At 52.9% G+C, this 23,210-nt stretch overlaps 2 protein-coding genes across 4 annotated transcripts; one reads left to right on the top strand and one right to left on the bottom strand.

The window, feature by feature from the left end:
* The first annotated feature begins 164 nt into the window (after positions 1-164).
* TMEM143 (transmembrane protein 143) lies at positions 165-17,813 on the top strand. 2 transcript variants are annotated; one of them, XM_007168214.2, is made up of 8 exons: positions 181-335; positions 702-942; positions 2,295-2,399; positions 8,066-8,260; positions 9,461-9,588; positions 10,672-10,951; positions 15,879-16,068; positions 16,710-17,813. In XM_007168214.2, the coding sequence occupies exons 1-8, from the start codon at positions 313-315 to the stop codon at positions 16,922-16,924; spliced, it is 1,377 nt and encodes a 458-aa protein (XP_007168276.2). In that variant the 5' UTR covers positions 181-312; the 3' UTR covers positions 16,925-17,813. The 2 variants fall into 2 exon arrangements, with proteins under 2 accessions (XP_057390858.1, XP_007168276.2); XM_057534875.1 differs by lacking the exon at positions 702-942 and having other exon boundaries at positions 165-335.
* Positions 17,814-19,127: 1,314 nt separating this feature from the next.
* On the bottom strand, positions 19,128-23,001 carry EMP3 (epithelial membrane protein 3). 2 transcript variants are annotated; one of them, XM_007168215.3, is made up of 5 exons: positions 22,714-23,001; positions 21,620-21,712; positions 21,274-21,376; positions 20,247-20,387; positions 19,128-19,396 (listed from the first exon to the last, which is right to left on the bottom strand). In XM_007168215.3, exons 2-5 carry the CDS (start codon positions 21,695-21,697, stop codon positions 19,227-19,229), a joined length of 492 nt encoding a protein of 163 aa, XP_007168277.1. In that variant the 5' UTR covers positions 21,698-21,712; positions 22,714-23,001; the 3' UTR covers positions 19,128-19,226. The 2 variants fall into 2 exon arrangements, with proteins under 2 accessions (XP_007168277.1, XP_007168278.1); XM_007168216.2 differs by having other exon boundaries at positions 21,620-21,780; positions 22,714-22,840.
* Between the last annotated feature and the right edge of the window lie 209 nt (positions 23,002-23,210).

The following is a 23,210-nucleotide window of genomic DNA, read 5'->3' as shown; positions in this document are numbered from 1 at the left end:
CCGCCCGCCGTTGGCAGGCTGCGCGCGGAAGCCCTGCACCGTCCCAGAAGTCCCGGGAGTCTGGCGCCCGCCCCGCCCCTTTCCCTTTGAAGCTCTTGGACAAGGAGATACTTCTGCAGCGCATGCGCCGAGTCCAAGGAACGCGAGTTGTGGAGCAAGGCAGGCAGATTGCGCGTGCGCAGTCGACACAGGGCGTTAGAAGAAGAAAATGGACCCCCTCAATGACCCAGGCATTGCGCATGCGTCTTACTGCGGACTGAAGCCAAACCTCGAAGGACTAGGACGCTTTTCTGCACATGCGCAGGAGGCTCAATGACAGTCGAACGTTGGCTAAGGTGAGGGAAAGGGTAAAGGATTGCCTGGCCGGGGGTGGGCGGCCCTGCACCCCTATGTAGCCTTCCGAGCATATCATATGCGCTTAAGATCCACCTGCCGCCTAGACCCCGCAGAGACTAGTTGTGCCACCACAGGGCTTCTGGGCCCGCAATACGCTCCAGGACTTGAAGACCTCTGACCCCTGCCTAGGACTCAGGCCAACTGAGCAGTGTGGGAGGGGACGGACAGGAGGGCCTACGAGGCGGGCGGATGGGCTCTGCGCCCTTCCTGAGGTAGAAACGGCCCCTGGAAGTTGGGATACGGAAGTGGAGAGGGCGCCTTTACCCCCAGATGACCTTTGACTTATGCCCATTTCCCTCGTTTAGGCTGCGGGGAAAGGGTCTGGCCATGCTGCATGTGACCCGAGGGGTCTGGGGATCCAGGGTCCGAGTATGGCCCCTGTTGCCCGCGCTCCTCGGCCACACCTGGGCCCTGTCATCGCTGGCGGCCAAGATGGGGGAGTACCGCAAGATGTGGAACCCCACGGAGCCCCGTGACTGGGCCCAGCAGTACCGCGAGCGGTTCATCCCGTTCTCCAAAGAGCAGCTGCTCCGCCTCCTGATAAAGGTACCGCCCGTCCCGGGTCCAAGAGCCTGGGAACTACGAATCCCGGCAGGCCTCGCGGCGGTACAGCCCTTCATGCTATAGAGGGCTGCCCTGGCGCCCCTAGGGAGTTGTAGTTCCTGTTCCCTTTATAGGCCCAGGTGGGCGTGGAGTGAGTTGTAATGCAGGGGACTGACCTTTGAGATGCAGATACAGCAGCAGTTCCAGACTCTAGCTTGTTCTGGGGGCTGGAACAAGCACTCACTGGGGCATGGTTTTTCCCTCTACAAAATGAGTATAATAATCATCCTCATCATTACTATTACTACTGCCTAATAATAATTATTATACCCACGAAGCTATAATTATAATGATACCACACAGAGCTCTTATTATATGGCACTGTGCTAAACATTTCCCACATATTATTGAATTATTGAACAACCCAATAAGAGAGGAACCACCATCATTCCCATTTTACAAATGAGGTAACTGAATCAGGAAAAGGGCAGTGACTCACCCAAGGTCATGACTAGTGGCCCAGATTTGAACCAAAGTGGTCTGACTCCACAGCAGGGCGGGGACAAGGGTGAGGCAAGTAGGCACTTGCTCGACCCTAACAGCTTACCCCACTATTGCCATCATACTTGTGATTATTCTGTATTATCATTCATTCATTTAATAATTATTGATTAAACACCTATATGGACTAAGTCCTGTGCTGGGCTTTATCCATACACAAAAGTATACATACACACACATAAACACACATGTACATATACGGACACACATAATCACATCACATTCTCACCATTGCTTTTTTGAGAAAGAGGGTATGATCCTCTGTTGCCGATAAGGAAACAGGCTCAGAGAAGTGATGACATTCACCCCGGGCACCGAGATAGGAAGCATAAAAAAGTGGTTAAATATGTGTGCTCTGGAGTCAGATAGGCCTGGATTGGCCACCACTTCTCTTTATACAGACAGTGTAGCCCTCAGCAAGTGACTTCCCTGAATCTAAGTGTCCCCTCTGAACAATGAGGGTTATAATTCCATCAACCTCCTTGCATCCTCTAGAGGATGATATCATGCCAGCAAACAGTGCCTGGCACACAAATAAGGAGTGACTGCTGGCCAGTAAGTGTCAAAGCGGGAACTTGAACATCTAGCTCTTCGAGTCATCTGTTTTTCACTCTCTGGAGCTACCTCAGTTTCTTGGCCAGTGAAATTGATCAACCCTTGTCCCTTCTAAAACACGCCCAAATTTTAAAGAGCCCAGAGCTCTGATTGTCTGTCTGGGCTGCCCAGGAAAGAATTCCTCCCCATGAGGAAGTAGGGAGAGGCCTAAAGAGAAGTTTTGCTTCCCGAGGTAACAGGAGTTCCATTCCAGTCCTGCGGAGAAGGCGGCTTTGGAGGAGTTCGTGACCCACGTGAACTTTTGCACCTTGTTCCACTACCATCACATCCTGGCCCAGCTGCAGGTGAGGACAGGGCCCCTCTGGCCCCGTCATCCTTGTTTGCTTATCCATTCATTAAGCAAAAATTCTCTGAGCGCTTACTTGGAACCTGGCCCTGTTCTAAGCACCGGCAATGCAGCAGTGAGCAGAACAGATGAAGCCATGCCCTTGTGGAGGTGACATTCCAGTTGGGGAGATGATAAATCAATAATTATAAAATATGATACCCAGGAGTTGTAAGTGCTATTGAAAGTGGAATAGAGAGGGACGAGAAGGGCACCTGTTTTAGACAGGGTGGTCAAGGAAGGCTTCTCTGAGGAGGTGACAGGTGAACTAAGACCTGAGTGAAGCGATGCAGCGAGCCCGATGGGTGTCTGGGGAAGGACATTCCAGGCAGAGCGAAAAGCAAGTGCAAAGGCCCTGAGGTGAGAGAGGGCCTGGAGTGTTGCGGGAACGGCAATGGGACCACTGGCTGGAGGGAGAGAGGGCAGGAGGTGAGAGCAGAGAGGGAGTGGGGGAAAATTGTGCCTGGCCTTGCGGGCCACGCAGAGGACTTGGCTTTTATGCTATGTGAGCTGGGAGCTGCTGCAGGTGGGCTCTGAGCAGAGGAGGGTCATGAGCTGATTCGGGTGTCAATAGGATCCTTCTGGCTGCCATGTAGGGAACAGGCGGTCAGAGGCAGGGAGATCTATTAAAGAGTCTATTATGTTTGTCCAAGTGAGAGATAATGGCAGCTCCCACAAGGGTAATAGCAGTGGAGGTGGTGAAAAGTGGTCAGACGCTGCTAGTGGTCCGAAGGCATCAGCATTCGGCTGTGTGGGCAGGGCCTTGAGAGAGAGAGGAGTCAAGGGGGCCTCCAGCGGTTCAGGCCTGCTCCTCCCGAAGGATGCAGCTGCCACTTACCGAGATGTGGAAGACAGAGTGGGGGGCAGGAGACAGGTCTGTGGGGAAGATTGAGAGCTCGGTTTTGGACTCAGAAATTTGAGCTGCCTATTGGACAGCCCGGTAGAGAGAGGGACTTGAATGCCCACAGGCTGGAGATCAGGGGAAGGGGCTGGGCTAAGAAATAACCCTGGAAGTATCTAGATGGTGCTACATGCAGCCACCAGGGGGATTAGTCCTGAGGAGTGAGTGCCAGTCCTGAGGTCGGGGAGGGGAACTGGAAGCAGTGAGGGGGCTGGATAAGGAGCAATCAGAGAGAAGTAGAGCTCCAGGAAACGGCGGAAGCCAAATTCTCAGCACCCTCCTCCTCCTTCTCCACGATCTTGTGTTGGGCGTCTCCAAGACCACCCTCAGGTTCACTGATTTTCACGAGGGGCTCACAGAACTCAGAAAAGCTGTTATGCTTCCAGTCCTAGTTTATTACAGCGAAAGGAGAACAGACAAAATCACAAAGGAAAAAGGCAAGGGGACGGGGTCCAGGAGAGACCAGGTGAGAGCTTCCGGTTGTCCTCTCCCAGCAGAGTCACAGGAACAGTGCTTAATTCGCTCATCAGTGATGCATGACAACACGCAGGGTGGGTGATAACCCACCGGGGAAGCTCACCTGAGCCTTGGTGTCCAGGGTTTTTTATGGTGGTTGGTCAGGCAGGCGTGGCTGACCGCCTACGTGGCTGATCTTACTTACTTAGTCTCCAGCCCCGCCAGAGGTCAAACTGCTACTTTATGGCCCCACCATGAGTCACATTGTTAGCACAGACTATCGGGTGTGGCCCAAGCCCCTGGTAAACCAAGATACTCTCATCAGGCAGGATAGTCCAAGGGCTTAGAGGTTCCCTCCCAGGAGCCCACCAGTTCTTTGGAATGTGCAGGGTTTGGACAACCCAGGCCTGCCGAGTTAACCCTTTACTGCTCCTGCCCCCCTATAGCTCTCCTCTTTGCTTTGATGAGGGGCAACATCGGCCCCTCTGTGTCAGGCTCAGCAACTCCTTCCTGCAGAACCGAGGAGCAGCTGCCATCAGCCCCATTTGCAGAAGCAGAAACTGAAGCTCCAAGAGGGCCCAGATGTGCCCAAGATCATACAGGTCCCAAGTGGCAGAGCCAGGATTTGCACCCCTGTCTCCTGGCCTCCAAGCTCTTCTTTGGAGCACTTTTTAAAAAAGTTATTTAAAAATATATTATTATATAAACATTTAAATATATTGAAACAGAAAGCATATACAGTGAAGACACACATTCTCACTGAGGCAGCAGGTTTTAAACGGAGACACTGAGAGGGTTGGGTAGAAGCACCAAAGGTGAGTGAGACACACTGGGTGACCATTTGCTGGTGACCTAAGTCCCTTGAGGAACCAGGCAAAGAACAAGAAGAGCCCCAGTTCAGGCACCAGCTTTGTCGTTCACTAGGCGTGCGGGTGACCTTGGCAGGTGACCTCTCTCTGCTCCTCCTTTCTCCTACGCATTTATTCATTGAATTCACTCACTAGATATTTACTGAGCGCCTACTGTGTCCCCCGAATGGTTCCAGCCCCCAGGACACAGCGGTGAGCCTGAGATGTGTGTATCTGCCTCATGGCGTCATGTTCTAGTGAGGGAGACAGACCCTTGACAAGGTAAAGAAGTAAAATATGTTAAGAGGTGCTAAGTACCATAGATAGGGGTGCCAGATAAAGTACAGAGCACCCAGTTTACTCATTTCCTACTGCTGCCATAGCAAATTACCATCAACTGGGTGACGTAAAACAAGAGATTTATTCTCTCAGAGCTCAGGAGGCTGGAAGTCCAAAATCAAGTTGTTGGCAGGGTTGGTTTCTTCTGGAGGCTTGCAGGAAGGGAACCATCCTATGCTTCTCTCCCAGCTTCTGGTGGGTGCCGGCAATCCTTGGCTTGTGGACACATCACTCCAATCTCTGTCTCCATCTTCACATTGCCTTCTTTTCTGTGTGTCCTTTTCTGTCTCTTATAAGGACACTCTCATTGGATTTAGGGCCCACCGTAATCCAGTATGATCTCACTTTGATCCTTACCTTAATTATACCTGCAAAGACCCTATTTCCAAATGAGGTTGTATTCTTTTTTTTTTTTTAATTTATTTTATTTTTACTTTTTTAATTTTTGGCTGCATTTGGTCTTTGTTGCCACACGCGGGCTATCTCTAGCTGTGGTGAGTGGGGGCTGCTCTTCATTGTGGTGCGTGGGCTTCTCATTGCTGTGACTTCTCTTGTTACGGAGCACGGGCTCTAGGCACGCAGGCTTCAGTAGTTGTAGCATGCGGGCTCAGTTGTTGTGGCTCATGGGCTCTGGAGCACAGGCTCAGTAGTTGTGGCACACGGGATTAGTTGCTCTGCGGCATGTGGGATCTTCCCGGACCAGGGCTTAAACCCGTGTCCCCTGCACTGGCAGGCGGATTCTTAACCACTGTGCCACCAGGGAAGCCCGAGGTCATATTCTGAGGTTCCAGGGGGACATGAATATTTAGGGGACAGTATTCAACCTTCTATACCCAGTTAAATTTGAATTTCAGTTAAGCTATGAATAGTTTTTTTTTTAAGTATAATTATGTCCATGTAATATAATCCTTATATATTGCATAGGACATACTTAAACTAAAAAATTATTTGTTGTTGATCTGAAAATCCAATTTAACTTGATGTCCTGCATTTTATTTCTTTTTAGCTAAATCTGGTAACCCTAATTAAGAAGAAAAAGAAATCAGAGGTATTTTTGCAATTTTAGGTGGGTAGTCAGGGAAGGCCTCAGTGAGGGGGTGACATTTGAGCAGCGACCTGAAGGAGGCCAGAGTGAGCCATATGGAGATCTGTGGGAACGATAAGTGCAAAGGCCCTGTGGCAGGGGTGTGCATAGTGTGTAAGGAGGAACAGCAAGGTGGCTGGTGGGGCTAGAGCTGAGTGCCCAAGGGGGACAGGGCTGAAGATGAAGTCAAAGAGGGGACCCGGGGCCAGATCCTGCAGGGCCTTGTGGGGCACAGGGAGGACTTTGCTTTGACTCTAGGTGAGGTGGAAGCCAGGGGAGGGTTCTGTGCAGAGAATAGGCGTGAGCAGATTTAAATGACAACAGGCGCCCTCTGGTGGCCGTGCCGGGAACAGACTGGGGGTGAGGATGGGAGCCGGGAGCTGGGAGTCCCGCGCTGAGGCCACCACAACAGTCCAGGGGGTGAGAAGTGGTCAGATTCTGGATCTATCAATATTCCCAATGTGGTGCCATCAGGATTTGCTGACGGGCTGGAGAAAGAGAGGAGTCCAGGCTGACCCAAGGCTTTGGGCCTGAGCACCCGGAAGGATGGGCTTGGCCTCTTCTGAGATGGAGAAGATGGGGGACGCTGTGGGGTGGAGTGGCGGGGGGAATTGGGGAGGGAGCATGTTTGGGGAGGAGTTTCAGGACCCCAGTGTGGGACATAGAAGGCTTGAGAGGGGGGTGGTGGGGACGGTCGTGAGTCAGACGCTCTCCCCCCTGTGCAGGGATGAATTCAGACTGTGAAGGCGAGGGTCTGTGTGAGTGGATGTCCACACTGACCTTGATGTCTGTACCAGGGTCTGTGTGCAAATTAGAAGAAAGCACCCCTTACCCTAGCCTGGGGCTGTCTAATATGATAGTCACTATCTACACGTGGCTGTGTAAATTTGAAATAATTGAAATTAAATAACAATTTAAAATCCCATTCCTCAATTGCATCCACCACGTTTCAAGGGCCCAGTGGCCATCTGTGGCCAGCTGCAACCTATTGGATGGTGCACATGGAGATGTTTCCGTCACTGCAGGAAGTTCTATTGGATGGTGCTGTTCTATATCCTTTATTTCCTTATGAAAAGATGATAAATGTCTAGGTCTGCAGCATCTACAATGGTACAATTTAGGTCTGGTACCTTTGGGAGGGCACATCTAGAATGGTTGTTTTGTTGGAAGATAGGGATTAGAGGATGTTATTTTGTGGGCTTGATGTTGGATTTGAGGCAACTGTGACATCTCTAAAGAAATGTCAAGTGGAGAGTTTGTATTAGTTTCTATAAAGGCTTAGCTGCTGTAACAAGCAGACCCCACAAGGCAATAGTTTAAAGGAGGTGGAGGATTCTTTCTCTCCCACTTAACAGCCTTGTGTTAAGTGGGCCAGGGTGTATAGGCAGCTCTGTTCCACATGAGATGATGCCGGGACCCAGGTTCCTTCCAACTTGTCGTTCTGCCATCCCCTTAGGGCACTATCTTCATCTCTGTGGGCTCAGAACTGGGTTGTAGGCAGAAGAGCATTCTAAGCTGGTAGAACAAGGAAAGAGTAGAAAGTGCAGGGGGGGCAAGAAGTGAGGGAGGAGGTGTACCTGTCACTTCTGCTCACATTCTGTTGATGAATTCTCCTAGCCACACCTAGCCTCTCAGAGGAAGATGGGAAATGTAGTCCATCTGGGCAGCCCCATGGCCGCCTTCACCTCTATTACTGTGGCAGAAGGGGAAGACAGAGCTCATGCACTGGAAATGGGTATTAGGTCTGGAACTTGGAGGAGAGGTCCGAATTGGAGATGTGGGTTAGGTAATTATCTGCGCAGAGGTGGTGTTTAAGGGCATGGGGATGGCAAGGTGACTTAGAGCGAGCTTGAGGGAAGAGAAGGAAAGAGGGCCTAGAATCAAGCCATGGGGTACCCCATCATTTAAAGGATGGGGCCAGGGACATCCTTATGTGTACCCACAATCCCTCATGCAGTGACCTAGCTCATTTTTCTTCTCTCTGACTCTCTCCTCAGGCCTTGTATGACCCCATCAACCCTGACAGGGACACCCTTGACCAGCCTTCACTTACAGACCCCCAGCGTCTGTCCAATGAACAGGAGGTGCTTCGGGCTCTGGAGCCCCTGCTGGCCCAGGCCAACTTCTCCCCGCTCTCAGAGGACACCCTGGCCTACGCTCTGGTGGTCCATCACCCTCAGGATGAGGTCCAGGTGCTTGTCTTCCAGAGGAGAACCAAAACTCCCAGGATGCCTTGGGGTAGGGGTGGAGCCTTTGGGAAACAGAGGCTGCTGGGAGTTGTAGTCCTGAACACAGGGCACTAGCCCTTGTGGCACCTTTGGTGAATTAGAAAAAGGCGCCTCTTTCTCAGGTCACTTCACTGCCATCTGTTGTAAAAGTATCATAAGATACAGGTCTTCTTAGGACTAGAGACTTTATCACCATCTGCCAGAAAACCAATACAGCTGTCCTTTGGTATGGTGGGGATTGGTTCCAGGACCCCTGTGGATATAAAAATCCCCGGATGCTCAAGTCCCTTATATAAAATGGCATAGTATTTGCATATATATATGCACATCCTCCTGCATACTTTGTCATCTCTGATTACTTATAATACCTAATACAATGTAAATGCTATGTAAAGTAGTTGGTGGTACACAGCAAATTCCAGTTTTGCTTTCTGGAACTTTATGGAATTAAAAAATTTTTTTCTCCATGCCGTAGTTGGTTGAATAAATGATGTGAAACTCACGGATATGGAGGGCTGACTATAATAAATAATATCAGTACAAAATACTCACCATTAAAATCAACAAAATTAGGGAATTCCCTGGCAGTCCAGTGGTTAGGAGTCAGCGCTTTCACTGCTGGGGCACAGGTTCCACCCCTGGTCAGGAAACTAAGAAGATCCCATAAGCCATGTGGTGCGGCCAAAAAAAAAAAAAAGTCAACAAAATTATAATAAAAATACTAAAATCTTCCAAAGTTCCACATTTTAGTGATTTTTAAGATGTGCTTTTTTTCCGAAGTCATACTTTACTGTCTCTGAAATTGGGATGTGACTTACAAGGGGTAGTGTGAAATAGTTTAATTGGCAATATATTTTCCCTTTTAGTTGCTTCATAAAATAATAAATTATAGAGTATCTTAAAATCAATGGCATCTTAGATTCTAGGAAATACGGTAGTAAAGATGACTGTGATGTGAATGGCACCATCTTGGGCGTTGTGCCCTTGTGCAGTATACAACGTGAACAACCATACGTGGCTGTTCTGCCTACACACTGGGTGATGATAAGCCTGGGAAGTGGGGAGCAGGGGATCATCCGGGGCAGGGGCATCTAATTCGAGTATCCCACACTCACACCCCAGCTTATGCTCAGCTGCCCCTGTTTCCTTCTTCCCCCTTGGCAGGTGACGATAAATTTGGACCAGTATATCTACATGCAGTTCTGGGCCCTGGGCCAGCGAGTCGGGCAGATGCCCCGTAAGTCCAGCGTGGGCTCCAAGCGTGGCTTCTTCAGGTCGCCCCCTGCAGAGAGGTGAGGCGGCCCTTGTTCCCCAGCTGCAGCGAGAGGGAGCAAGGTTAGAGTCGAGAGGGGACTGACAGGTCAGTGTCTGGATTTGGGTGTCTGGGACCCGGGTGGGAAGTCAAGAAAGGGGGAGAGGTGAATCAAATACTGCCTTTTCTTTCCAAGGAGAAGTAAGAACTACAATTCCCAGGGGAAGAGAAAGGGTAAAGACATTTTTCTCCATTTTCCTAATGAGGAAAACTGAGGCTCAGAGAGGGAAGACCACATTCTGAAAAACTGGTACCGCCAGGATTCTGATGAACATTATGTTTTTAACAGATATTCAAATACAGAGTAGGGTCAGGAGAGCCAGACCTTCTCACAGTCAGCCAGTGGACCTGTCAATCACCCAATCCTTCTGGAAATCAGTGTATCAAATACGGTCACGAATCCAAAAACAAAACACAACAAAAACCAAAGATAAAAAGTCTCTTATATCCTTTAAACCAGTAATTCCACTTCCAGGACTCTCTTCCAAGGAGATACTTATACTTGCAGAGTCTGTGTTTAATTATCTGTCTCTCATGCTGGCCTATAAGCTCCACAAAGGCAGCTCCACAAAGGCAGTGTTGTCTCTCCAGAGCTAAATAGCACTCCCTGGCACCTAGCAGATACTCTGAAATATATATAGAATTTGAATTTGAAAATTAACTAAAGTAATAAACTATAATGGAAAATTTAAAAAAAAGAATAGAAGTATATACATATATACGTGTGTAACTAAATCACTTTGCTGTACACAGGAAACTAACACAATATTGTAAATCAACTATACTTCAATTAAAAAATAATTAAAAAGATAATTAAAGAATCTTAGCTCTCATTTATCAAGTTCTTAAAATCAGAAGCAACCTATGTGTCCAATAATAAGGGATCGCATCATGTCACTGATCCCTTATTGTTGGACACTTATGTCTGACTTTCCTCCCACCATTGTTACTTAGCTTTTAAAATGATGATGTGACTACAGAGCCAGAGAGAGTGTCCTAGGGTTGGAGTGGGGCTCCCTGGGGTGATCCTGACCATCCTTGCCTCTCCATCTCTGGCCATCAGGAGATACTTTAAGCGGGTGGTGCTAGCAGCCCGAACGAAGCGGGGGCACTTGGTGCTGAAGAGCTTCAAGGACATGCCGTTGGAGGGCCTGGAGCAGCTGCTGCCCGAGCTGAAGGTGCGCACGCCCACCCTACAGCGGGCCCTGCTCAATGTCACATTGGTCGTCTCGGGCGTGGTGTTCTTCGTCAATGTGGGCATGGTGGTGCTCTCCGACCTCAAGATGGCCACCTCCCTGCTGCTGCTGCTCTTCACTGCCTTCATGGGCCTGCGGGCCGCCAAGGTAAGCGGCCCACCCCGCCAAGCCTGCTCCTTGGTGTTCAGCCAGGTCAGGCCACCCTATCGTTTTGTTTCTCTTTTTGTGGATTATTCCTGCTTCGTGCTGTGCTTCCTTTCCTTTCCTTATTTACTCAACACAACCTTGGGCAGGTTTCTTGATCTCTCTGTGCCTCGATTTCCTCATCTGGAAAATGGGTATAATAGCAAGACCTGCCTGGTAGGGCTGTTGTGAGGAGAAAATGAGTGAATCTGTGAGGAACACTGGATGCAGGGCTGGCACTTGGCTAGTGGGACACAAGTGTTCACAGCCACTCACTGCACGCTTAGTGACGTGGGAAGGGTGTGTGTTTTAGAACCAGACTGCCTGGGTTTGAATCTAGTTCTACCGTGTTCTAGCTGTGTGACCTTTTTTTTTAGCTTTTTTTTTTTTTTTGGTGGCTGCACCACGTGGCGTGTGGGATCTTAGTTCCCCGACCAGGGATCGAACCCATTCCCCTGCAGTGGAAGCGTGGAGTCCTAACCACTGAACCTCCAGGGAAGTCCCTAGCTGTGTGACCTTGAACAAGCTGCTTAACCTCTCTGTGCCTCTTTAAAGTGGAGATGACAGTGGGGGTTGTTGTGGGGATTAAATGAATTAATACGCATACAGTGTGGAAAACAGAGCCTGGCACATAGTACAGAAAGTATTATATGAGAGTTCGCCATTAGCATTATTACTATTATTATTACTGATTGGGCTCTTGTCTCCTGAGGCTGGGCTTCCCCATCCTGGCCAGGTGTCACTATCACCAGGGGAGCTATTTTATAAACGCAGCCTCCTGTGTTCTAGCCCATATGGACTGAATTGGAAACTCTGGGACCGGGGCCTGTATTGTTAACAGGCTCCCTTCCTGATTCCGCTACACGTGAGTGCAGGGCCGCCTCATCCAGTTGTGCAGGTTGTTCAGCATCCAAGGATGCGCGCCCGAAGGGACAGTTGGGGGCTGGAATCCAACTTGTGCTTTGCTTGCTGAGCCGCGAGCTCTGTCTCGAGGCTGAGGTGGCCTCGAGGGGCTGCCTTTTACTGATTCTCCCCAGGGTTGGCACTTGCCCCAGGAATGTGGACTGGCATGAAGTGTCTGTTGTGCCCGATCATTCACTTGCTGGTTCATTGGTCTTCAAGCTGTTTTCAGCCATCCCAATGGGCTCGTAGGCAGCCTGGTTAATAAATCCCACAGATAATAACCAGACTGCGCTGGCTGAGAGGGTTGCGGGTGTGGGGGGAGCACTTCCTACCTAGAACCAAGGGTCAGGTGGGATTGGAGGGAAGCTCTGAAAGGCGGGGACTGAGCCTTTCAGGGGGCTGGGTGAGCACAGCTTGGGGGGATCTCACAGTGATGGAGTCTGGGGTGCAGCGTGGTGAAGCGAGGCCCCAGAGGGAGTGGCGAGGGCCTTGAATGCCAAGGCAGGGGCCCTGGACTTCAGCCTCAGGGCAGGGGGCTATGGAAGGGCTGTAGGCATAGAGGGCGTGTGGCAACCACGGACAACGGAGGGGAGGGTGCCGAGCTGCTCTGGGGAGGACATGCACAGTTCTAGCCCAGGGAGGACCATCCGTGCCACCTCTCAGTGGCCCGTGGGGATGGAGGGTCCTGAGCCTCTTGGGCTCTGACGCACCCAGTTTAAAACCCAGTTCACTAGTTAATTTACTGCATCCCTTAGACATGGCTGAGCCTCCATGCCTTCACTTTATCATTTATTTATTTACTTATTTATTTATTTGGCTTGTGGGATCTCAGTTCCTCAACCAGAGATTCAGCCCGGGCCATGGCACCGAAAGCACTGAATCCTAGCCGCTAGACCACCAGGGAACTCCCTCCATGCCTTAAATGTGGGCCTCCCTGGCCTCTGGCCAGCTGCCCGCACAGCATGCATCTTCCCCTAAACCCCCTTGTCCTCCCGAGTTCCCTGTCTTGGGGCAGATGCTCAGATCAAACACCTGGGAGGCTGATTTTGCCACAGGATACACGTCCCTCTTTCTCCCTCCACCCCCCCCCCCAAAAGAGCTCGTCCACTTCCGTGGTTTCCACAAGCAGCTCCCCATCATCTCCTAGATCGGGCTGCTCTGTGCTCAGCCTGAAGCAGCCAAGTTGGCTAGGTGGAGGGCAGCATCTCTCCCACACCTGCTCCTCCTCCTGGTTCTCCATCTGTGGTTGACCCCGTTGTCCCCCAGTCACTGGCTAGACCCCTGGAAGTCGCCCTGGCCCTGCCCCCCAACCCGTCAGTCCTCAGCCCGTCCTTCCTGCCCCCCCCCCCCCACTCCAAGTCTCTGTGCCCATCTCCTCTCCTCTCTCCTGGCTCCAGCTCAGACCCTCTTCCTAGCCCCCCCCGTTGGTTCCCTCCAGCCCATCCCCATTGGCCCCGGGGCTGGCCCTGCTTCTCCCTTGCTCACAACTTGGCATCGGAGACCTTACTTCCCCAGCCTCATCTGACACAATTCCCAGCTTCAGCTCCACCAAAATATACTTGTAGCTCCTCCCCCCGCTTCTCTTTTCTTCTCTCTCTTTGCACATGCTGTTCCTCCTTCTGAAATGTCCTATCCCCGTTATCGGGCTGACCAACCCTGCCTCAGCCCTTACCCTCAGCTCAGAGGCTCCAGAAAGCCCTCCCAGTCTTCACGGGCTGAGAAGGCTCCTGCTGTACTCTGGTTCACTGGGGGCCCCCTCAGCCCAGCACAGGGGAGGCCCGTGAGGCAGCCTGAGAAGGGTTATTGAGCTGGCATCCCAGAGATGCCGCAGGGCCGGTCCTGCCCTGGAGGGAGAGGTGTGGGGCACATGGACAGACAGCCACGTGCCTGACGGAGGTCGCAGTGGGCCCTGCAGGAACCCGAGGATGCATCTGCCCATCTGTGGGAAGCGACGACCATCCTGAACCTTGACAATGAGGCAGTGAGTGTTTCCCAGGAACAGCTAGAGCTGGCTTGGCCTGTTCCAAGGCCCAGAAGCCTGAGAGAGCAGGGTGTGCTCAGGGCAATGCTCGGGGTAAATTGACTAATTCACTGTGGGCTGCGTTCAGAGGGGAGAAGCACGAGGTGAGTGGGAGAAATCCTCAGGGGCCAGGCCATGGAGTTTGGACTCTCTGAGGGCACGAGGGAGCCATGGGACGGCTGGGAGCAGGGGAGGAGCAGGGTCAGTCCCGGGGCTGTGCGGAGACAGACTGGAGTGGGGAAGACTGAGGCCGGGGGGAAGGCCGGGGCTGTGCACTAAGTGGGCTGGAGGGGAGGGGACCCGGCCGAGAGAGTCAAGGCAGGAGGCTGGAGCCAGATCCTGACAGGCTGGCGAGGAGGAGGCGAGGATGGTGCCCGAGGTCTGGCCTGTGATGGGCTAGATGGTGGGGCCACCCCAGATAGGGACCCCAGGGGAGGAAGAAGCTGCGCCGGGAGCTGGGTGAGAGGAGACACCACACTCAGCGTGGGCCGCGTTGAAGGGAACATCCAGGTGGCCAGTGGTGAGCCCTCTCCAGGGAGAGGTCTGGCCTCATCTGCGTGCCGCGGAGTGGCACGACCTGCTCACTTAACCTGCGAGAATTCTACTCCATAAGCTTGGCAGAAAAGAGGCACACAACCCAACGTGTTTTTCATACCAGACAGTCCCGAACGCACGCAATTCCTGCATCTTGCCTCCAACCAAAGAAATGGAGATTCGTTCCAATGTGGGGACATTAACCAACTGTGCTGGCCTTGTAAGAAGAGAGTGCAGTTCACACAGAGCGTGTCATTGGTACTGTGCTGGCCATTTCAGCGATTTTCCAGGGCTGTGTTCATTTCAGAGGCATTTCACCTTAGGTCTCCGAGTAAGATGGGCAGCACTCTATGGGCAGAAGATACTTGTGTTTCAAGGACCAGCATCCAGCAAGGGGTGTGGACAAATATGTGTAGCTAATGTTTCAATGCTTGTGACTGGCCAGCCTTTGTGTCAAGTGTTTTATTAACTTCCGAAGCACTTCCTGTCATCTGCCTTGGTTCACAGACAGCGCTGCCCGAGGACTCAGGTCTATAGCCACAGCCTCACGGCTGGAGGGGGGCAGAGATGGGACTGGCATCCAGGCCTGTGGGCTGCAGGACCCAGCAGCCTTGAACTCATTTGGTGGATGAGAAGAGAAATCTGGGTGGAGGGTCTGCGTGTGAGCCCCAGAGGGCACTGGTGGGCTCTCATTTCCCTCCTTAGGGACAACAAGGGTGGGGAAGGGGCTCCAGGCGAGGCGGGACCAAAGGTGGGGGAGGGGGCAGCCAATAGACAGCTGGGCCCCAGACCTGGCCCTCCCTGCCTTCTTCTCTGAAAACGGCTCATCAAGTATTTGTTGTCCGTTAACACTTCTCTTTGACAATTTAACATTTAAAACCTTTTTTTTAATTATGGAAAAGTTCACACAGATGCAGAAATAGAATAGTGTAATAAGCTCCCTTGTAGCCAGCGCCAGTGTCAGCAGTTAGCAACAGTCAATCAGGTTTCACCTAGAGACCGCCTCCCCGACCGCTGGATTATTTTGAAGCAGATCCAACACGCATCATCTGGAAACACTTCAGTATGTGTCTAGACGATAAGGATTAAAAAAAAAAAAAAAATCATAGTAACAAAAAGTGCCCAGACTAAAACTCCTATGGTCCGGAAATCCTCGAACACATCCATTAATACGTGGCTCAGAGGAGCAAACCAGGGGCGAGAGCATGTGGGTTAAACATACAAATACCCAGGCCCCAGTCCTGGGGACCTGAACCGAAGAGGTCTGGGGAGGTCCCTGGAGCCCTCGGGAAGGGCTGTACCAGCGTAAGTGACCCAGGGGTGTGTATATGGGTGACGGTGCGTGCTGGGTGGGATGGCGGGGGGGTGGTGTTTGGATGGGGGTGTGGAGCCCCAGGACGGCCCTGACCCTCCCGGATCTCGTCTGGCCTGCAGATGTTCGGACAGCGGCGCAGCGTGCAGGCGCTGGAGCTGGCGCACATGCTCTACTACCGCAGCACGTCCAACAACTCGGAGCTGCTCAGCGCCCTGGCCCTGCGCGCGCAGGACGAGCACACCAAGGAGGCGCTGCTGGCGCACAGCTTCCTGGCCCGGCGGCCCCGGGGGGCGCGGGGCCAGCCGGAAGGTAGGACTGCGAGCGCCAGGTGCCCCGCCCGCCCCGCCCGCCCCGCCCCCTTTGCAGCCCCGCCCCCGCGAGGCCCCGCCCCTTCCCACCGCTGCCTGGCTCAGATGTGGCCCCACGTGGAACAAACTCCACCCTGCCCCTACCGGGTTGAGACAACCATTAGTCCCAAGTGGCCCTGCGCCAGTGAGACACCATCCCCACGATGCCCACCTCCCAGTCCCGGCTCGCGCTGGTGAACCCGATTCAGCAGTCGGGACCCCTGACCCAGCTTCTGCTCTTCCCTGGGGTGACCTCCCTCTCCTAACCTCAACCTCGGTAGGAGTCTTGGATCAGGCTCCTGTTGTGGCATGCTCCCCACTCCCCGCCCGCCTCTTCCTATACGTGAACCCAAACACTTCCTACAAGACAGCCTTATCCGTTACCTGTGTAAGCGCCAGGTGGTCCCTCCCCTGAACAAGAGTCCCTGGCTTGTCCCCAGATGAAAGCCCCAAAGCTGAGCCTCCTAGGCTTTGTCCCACTCCCCTAGGCTTCTCCCAAACCCAGACCCCTCTTATTCGCCGTGCTGCACCCTCCCTGCTGCGCGCTCTCAGTCCTTCCAGGTCTGTCTGACCTCCTCAGGACACCTGCCTCTCCCTCTGCAGAGACCTGCCAGTGGCTCCAGTCGGAGGTGGAGAACTGGCTTCTAGCCCAGTCAGGCTGTGACGTGGCCTTCAACGGCACTCGGGCCCTGGCCCACCTGCAAGCCCTGACCCCCAGCATCGGGATGTACCCGCCCCCGGGTTTCCCCAAACTAGACCTGTTGGCTACTATCACTTCCCCCAAGGCCGCACCAGCCAGCACTGACGAACCCTTATAGAAACCTCTCTGTCCCGCCCCGCCCAGCCAGCAGGTTGGGAAGTAAGCTCCGCCTCCTCCTCGACAAGCCGTCAATCATGGCTACGATGCTTCAACACTCCACAACTTCCAGTTACTTATTACTACTTAACGTTACTCTGTTTTCTTAAACAAAGTCGCCCATCAAGGCAGCCAGCTGTTGCTAGGCCCCCTCTTCGGATGAACAGCCAATCAAGGCTTTTGGGCCATGCTTTTGTTCCATCTTGGTCCCCCGCCCCGCCCCCCCCCCACCGTAAACATTTAAACGTGGTGCCAGCCAATCACAGCTGTGCAACGCTACAAACCACCAGGCAGAGTTGTTAAACTGTGCCCTCTCGAGGCTATATATCACTGTCTTTTTAGCCTGTACCGGGCAAACTGCCCATCGTGTTCACCGAGGCAGAGCTCCAGCCCACGTCCAATGAGAGCCTTTTAGCCCGGTTCTCTGGCAAACCGCCAATGACAGCTGTTGGGCACAACCAACCTTGGGCAGCCAGTTGTCCCTGCATGGAAGCAACCAATCAGAATTTTTAGAGGAGACCTGATCTTTCTATCAATTGCAGCTACTTATAAGGCAGGCCATTTGGTCAACTGTCGATCAGCTTGTCCAGGCTGAAGGGGTTGGGAGCCTTGTGCCAGGCAGAAAGCTGGGCCAGGAGGAACCAGAAACTATCCTCACCCCAAGGCTCACGTCCACTCAGGCCCCAACAACAAAACTCAGGCGCCTTCCCTGCCCAGGTCCCTCACCCTTTCCACAGAAACTACCTCAGCCTGGATCTTGCCTCCACCAGTGGCCTGTGCAATATTTATTGGTCTATCAATTTCTCCCCTGTCCCCTCTCCCAAAGGAATAAATCATGTTTCATAAATCTGGATGAGTGGGGTAGCCGCAGGGGTTGGAGAGAAGGAAGGCATTGGAATCCTGGAAAGAAGAGACTCTGGGTCTTGGGGGAATGCATTTTGGGTGGGTCCCGGGCAAAGAAAGCTGTAGTCCTAGAGAGAGACTAGGCTTGGAGTTGGTGAAATAGATTGGCTGTGGGTCACAGAAGAGGATTTTAGGGAGGAACTGACTCCTGAGCGGAGCCCTGGTTCCCCAAAAGACTGGGTCTTCTGAACACGGAAGATAGGGCAGATGGTTCACTGCACAAAGACACACAGCCAGGGGATGGGTTGGTGTAAAAGTCAGCCTCTCCCCTTCCCACATGTGTCTTGATGTGGGGTTGAGTAAGCCTGGAGAAGGGGGGGTGTCATCTAATTTTTACTAAGGTGTCATATAGATTAGAGGCAGCATTTGGAGAGGGTCGGGGAAGAAGAGGGGTTGGGTTCCAAGAGGGAAATGGAAAAGTGTCTTCTCGGAGGAAGGGTCAGAGGGAGAAAAAAGAGAGACCAACTGTTACCAACCAGGGTTCTTGGCCTCCTTAATCAATAGAAATTGATCAGAGGCCAGATAAGAAATTCAGGCAAGGCTTTATTGGGGTCCCTGCTGCAGCAGGGGGGAGCGAGAACAAACAGTTTCCCTTGAAGTGGGGGTTGAGGGTAGGGGTGTGTCCAGGGGTCGGGCCGGAGGGGTGGCTTAGGTGTTTTGCCCACCCCTTCGGTGTTGTGTGCAGGGGGCATGCATAGTACCCTGCTTTTGCTCCTGGTTCTTCAGAAGTGGCAGCTGGGCTTTTTGGTCTCTTAGTATCTTGTTGTCCAGAATTTGCCTCAAGTGCACATGCACGCAGTTAGTCCCTTATAGTTTCTTTGTATTTTGTGGCTGGAGGAAATGTTTGTCCAGGTGCAAGCAAGGTAGCAAAGGGTCCTAGGTCCCAGCCTGTCTAACAGCAGTCTAGAACAAGACACACAGCCTCGCCGGTTGAGAGAGAGAGACCCTTGGACAAGGAGAGAGGACTGGAAACACGGATTCCTGGTTCTTACCTAGAAGTGCCTGAAGGTTTAGTCTTGGGAGGAATCCTGAGTTTTGAGACCGGAGGGCCCGGGGGCCTCAGGTCTGTGGAAGGGGAAGAAGGGCTGCTGGGATCGCTGGCTCCTGTATCCCAAGTTAGAGAGAGATGGGGGCTTGGAGCTGGACGTTCTGAAGGCCAGGCTGCTGCTGATGGGGGCTGTCCCCATTCAGGAAAGATCGGGCACGAGCAGCCTGGGTCCCAGGAGAAGGAAGGAAGGAAGGAAGGAGGCAAAGGTAGAACGAGCGGTTAAATGGTTTTATTTTCTGGAGGCGGGGTGGGGGCTTCGGGGTGAGGTGGAGGGGCCGGGAGCCGGCTGGGGAGCCAAGGGGACGCGCGGCCCTCACTCCCGCTTCCGCAAGTGGATGTAGATGATGCCGCTGGCCAGGGCGAGGGGGAAGGCCACCCAGGCCAGGGCGAAGCAGTAACCGAAGCTGCCCCCTGATGGGCGCTCCGCCAGGATCTCCTCGGCGTGAATGGCGTAGATCAGCGCCCCGGTAAACACCGCCACGCCTGTGGGGAGATGGGAACCACGCGTCACGCAGGACCCGCACAAGAAGACTGCATTTCCCAACAACCCACGGGCCAAAGAAGCCGCGGGAGGGCGAGTGCGCAGCACCGCTGCCTGTTGGGAGTTGTGGTTCGCTCCCCCAGCGCCGTGCCTCGGGGCCACTGCAGACTGGCCTTGGGCAATTTAGTTAATTTTTTCGGGCCCCCCTTACTCATCCATTAAATGGGACGAAAATACCTACTCATCCATCCATCCATTCAAGGAATACTTTTGAGCACCTTTCTACAAGCCAAGCGCACAGATAGTGAATTAATAGAACAAGAGGGAACCTAGAAAGATAATGTTCCCCAAAACTGATGACTATGATTAACTTAGTCCTTTGCACCTGAAGTCAAAAAACTGAAGAGTACATAAAACTCCCTGAAGTGTCTGATACATAGTAGGTCCACAAGAAACAGCAGCTGGCTGACATTATAAGACCACTACTATTATGATTCAGAGTTCTCCGCTGGGGTATTAATTAGCTACCTATCCCTGCTGGCCCCCCTTCATCCCTGGGATCTAAATTATTTGTCCACACCCCCTTCCCCAGCCCTGGGTCCTTGAAGCCCTAAGTGCCAGTTCCCCCATAACTCAGAGCTGCACACGACAAACCACCAAGTCACTGAAAACTACAACTCCCCTAAGTCCCTGGGGCAGAGAGGTAGCCAAGGGAGAAAGCTCAGGTGGTCTTTAGGTTGTTGAGAATTGTTTTCATTCATCAGATGTCCATTCTCAGCGCCCCCCACCCCCCCCACACACATCCTCACAGGCCTCCTCCCTTCCCTTCAATTCCCAGGGATCAGTGCTCACTGGTGCAAAGCTGGCAGAGGCCAGTGGCATAGAAGAGCCCTCCTCGCCGCATGGTGTAGAGCTGGAACATGAACAGGATGAAGGACAGACAGCAGAGGATGAGGGAAAGCACCATGAGCACCTGTACCGCCTTCAGCCAGCCTGCAATAGGAGACAGAGGTGGAAGTCACAGCAGGTCCAGAGTTCCAGCTCCACCTGCTTGCTCATCATTGCCCCCACCAACCCTTCTTCCATTTAGAGACATACAACCTTAGGTACTTAGTAGTATCACTTATATCGACCTCAATTCCCGTAACTTTCCTAAATTCCCTTATCAGTTCTAGAAGCTGTTTGCAGATTCTTTAGGATTTTCTGTATAAAGATGTTCACTGGGAATCAAGACATTTTTACTTCTTCCTTTCCCATCTTTATGCCTTTTATTTCTTTTTCTTGCCTTGTTGCTTTGGCTACCTCCAGTACAATGTTGTATAGAAGTAGTGAGAGCAGAAATTCTTACTTGCTCTTAGGCAAAAAGCATTTAATCTTTCACCCTTGACTTCGAAATTTCTATGGATGCAGCTCCACCCCTTTAGAACTCAGATGCATCTGGCCCCACTTCTTTAGAACCTTAGAAGGATTCAGCCTCACCTCTCTAGAAACTTAATGTGGTCCACCCCATTGGAACTTGGACAGATTGGTCCCAGCCACCCCTTCAGAACACCTGTCTCCTTAGAACTTTGGAAACATAATCCTATCTTCTCAGAATCTTGGGAGCTTTTCCCCCATTCTTTAAGCCTATAGCATGTGGCCTCCACTCCTTCTGAATCATAGGGAGTGGGGCTTTTAGCCCATCCTCTTTAGAATATGAGCATACTTCCCCCTACCATCCAGATAGATGGGTCATCATACATCAGCTTCGGTCACTGAGCATGGGGACCCAGACCCACCCACTCAAACCTTGGGGGGTTCCCAATCCTTGGTCCCGGGAGGAGACTTGGGGTTACCCCTCCCTTTTGCAGACCAGTTTCCAATGCCCCTCACCCCTCACCATTCTCGCTGACATTACTGCAGGCCCACGTTTTGTTGTCACTGTTCCATGTGCAGTCGTACCAGAGATTCAGGGACTCCTTCCCGGGGAGCGTCCACCAGGACTGGGATGGACAGAGGAAGAAGGACAAAGTTAGGGAGACTAGGAAGGGTTAGGAAAAGGGCAAGGTGCCATGGGAAAGCATGGATTTAGTAGGAAAGTGGGGCCGGGGGGAGGCACGTAGGGTGGAGGCAGAGCTCAGAAGGGTGAGGGCTAGGGAAAGGGGGCGGGGCCAGAGTGACTTTAGCGGAGGGGCGTGGCGGGAGTCTGCAGGAGAGCAGGAGGCTCCTACTCCAAGTAGGCTTACCTTGTCCAAAGTGGCCACGAAAAGCAGGATGAGGATGAGGATGTGAAGGGCAGAGACCACCAGCAGGAGGAGTGACATGGCTGCGTTGGAAGCCTGGGTGGGGACGTCAGGAGACCATCACGTCAAGAGGTTGGCACAGGGGCAGGGGACATGTCTGAATTCTGGTGGAGAAGGGGGCTGAGTCCAGACTCCCAGGTCTAATGGAAAAGGGGGCTAGGAGCCCCGGACTCCCGGTCTGAGGGAGGAGGAGGCTGGGGTCCAGACTCCTGGGTCTGAAGGAGGAGGGGGCTGGAGGCCCGGGGCCCGGACTCCTGAATTCCCCAGGGCCTGCAGGGGGCCAGGGATGGACTCTTGGGTCCGGAAATGAGTAGGACTAGCAATGTGGCCCCCATCTCCTCAGAGCCCTGTCCCTGGGCACATATGGGCCAGGTTATGAAAATTCATACTGCCGCCTGTTCAGATTCATCAGAAGCTGGGGTCTACCCCCAGAAACAGGCATCCTTGAGTCACCCCACTCCTCTCCTGGGGTGGGGGGAGGAAGGGAGACCCGGTGAGTCATCTGGTCGGTGACTCATCTCGCCCCCTTGCCTCCCAAACACCAGGGAAACCCCAGCCCCTGGCTATGCCCATGAGGTCCCCACCCCACCCTGCTGCCAGACTAGTGTCTACTGGACACCTTGTAGGGAAAGTGGACAAGATCCGTGATGGGAGTGGGGAGAGGCCTGAAAAGAAGGAGCCAGCTTCCCATGACCCTTCAAGTGTCCAGAAAGGGCGGGAGAGGGCTGGGGGGAGGTGGCTGAAGGGTCCCCAGACTCTGCTTGTTCTCACGAAAAGCCCTGACCTCAGGGTCCTCGGGGGAAATGGACAGCCACAGGAAAAAAACGGCAGGAAGTTTTCGGGTGGGGAGACTGTTGGGAACCCTCAAACTTTGCCGGGCTCCACCCCTTCCCAAGTCTCCACCCCAAGTGCGAAGAGATCACTTCTTAAATTACAAGGATTTCCAAGCTTCTCCCAAGCTGGGGTCTCCTTTCCAAACTGCTGCACACCCAGGAAAAGAAAGAAATCCCAGTCTGAATAACGGATTGGAAACTTACCGAGCGCGGCGGAAAAAGTCAGAGCTGAGTCTGGTCCCTCGCTTGGGCCTCCGTGCCCCGCCCTTCTCCTCCCTCCTTCCACCCTGTCGAGGCCCCCGCCTCTCACCGCCTTTCTCCCTCCCTCCCTCCCTCTCCCCTCTTGCTCTCTCCTTCCTTCTCCCCTCCAATCCCGGAACTCTCTCTCTCTCCCCCTCTCCCTCTCTTTCTCCCTCTCTCCCTTTCTCTCTCCTTCTGCCTCTTGTCTCTCTCTGTCCTGTCCTCACTGTCTATACCTCCTTCCTCCTCTCTCTCCTCACTCTCCTGGTTTCTCTTTCTCTGCTCCTCTCAATATATACTGACCCTTTTATACACACCCTCACCACACCCAGCTGAGGTCTGCAGCCAGAGGGAGGGCCCAGGCACTCGGGTTCCTCATTCTCTGGGCCCCCACCCACTGCCCCCAGACAGGCATCTTCTGGGGCTCCCTCCTGCGGTTGAGATGATGCATCCTCGGAAGG

Source organism: Balaenoptera acutorostrata, chromosome 19, assembly GCF_949987535.1.
Source record: "Balaenoptera acutorostrata chromosome 19, mBalAcu1.1, whole genome shotgun sequence".
Classification (NCBI taxonomy): domain Eukaryota; kingdom Metazoa; phylum Chordata; class Mammalia; order Artiodactyla; family Balaenopteridae; genus Balaenoptera; species Balaenoptera acutorostrata.
This window is presented reverse-complemented; position numbering and strand designations above follow the sequence as displayed.

What these genes read in the sequence shown, in the direction of transcription:
- TMEM143 (XM_007168214.2), top strand. Translation starts at nt 313, where the DNA reads ATGACAGTCGAACGTTGGCTAAG. An exon ending in TGGGCCTGCGGGCCGCCAAG is followed by an intron (nt 10,952 to 15,878) that starts GTAAGCGGCCCA and finishes TCTGGCCTGCAG; the next exon opens with ATGTTCGGACAGCGGCGCAG. An exon ending in GGCGCGGGGCCAGCCGGAAG is followed by an intron (nt 16,069 to 16,709) that starts GTAGGACTGCGA and finishes CTCCCTCTGCAG; the next exon opens with AGACCTGCCAGTGGCTCCAG.
- EMP3 (XM_007168215.3), bottom strand. Translation starts at nt 21,697, where the DNA reads ATGTCACTCCTCCTGCTGGTGGTCTCTGCCCTTCACATCCTCATCCTC. An exon ending in TCGTGGCCACTTTGGACAAG is followed by an intron (nt 21,377 to 21,619) that starts GTAAGCCTACTT and finishes TGTCCATCCCAG; the next exon opens with TCCTGGTGGACGCTCCCCGG. An exon ending in CAGTAATGTCAGCGAGAATG is followed by an intron (nt 20,388 to 21,273) that starts GTGAGGGGTGAG and finishes CTCCTATTGCAG; the next exon opens with GCTGGCTGAAGGCGGTACAG.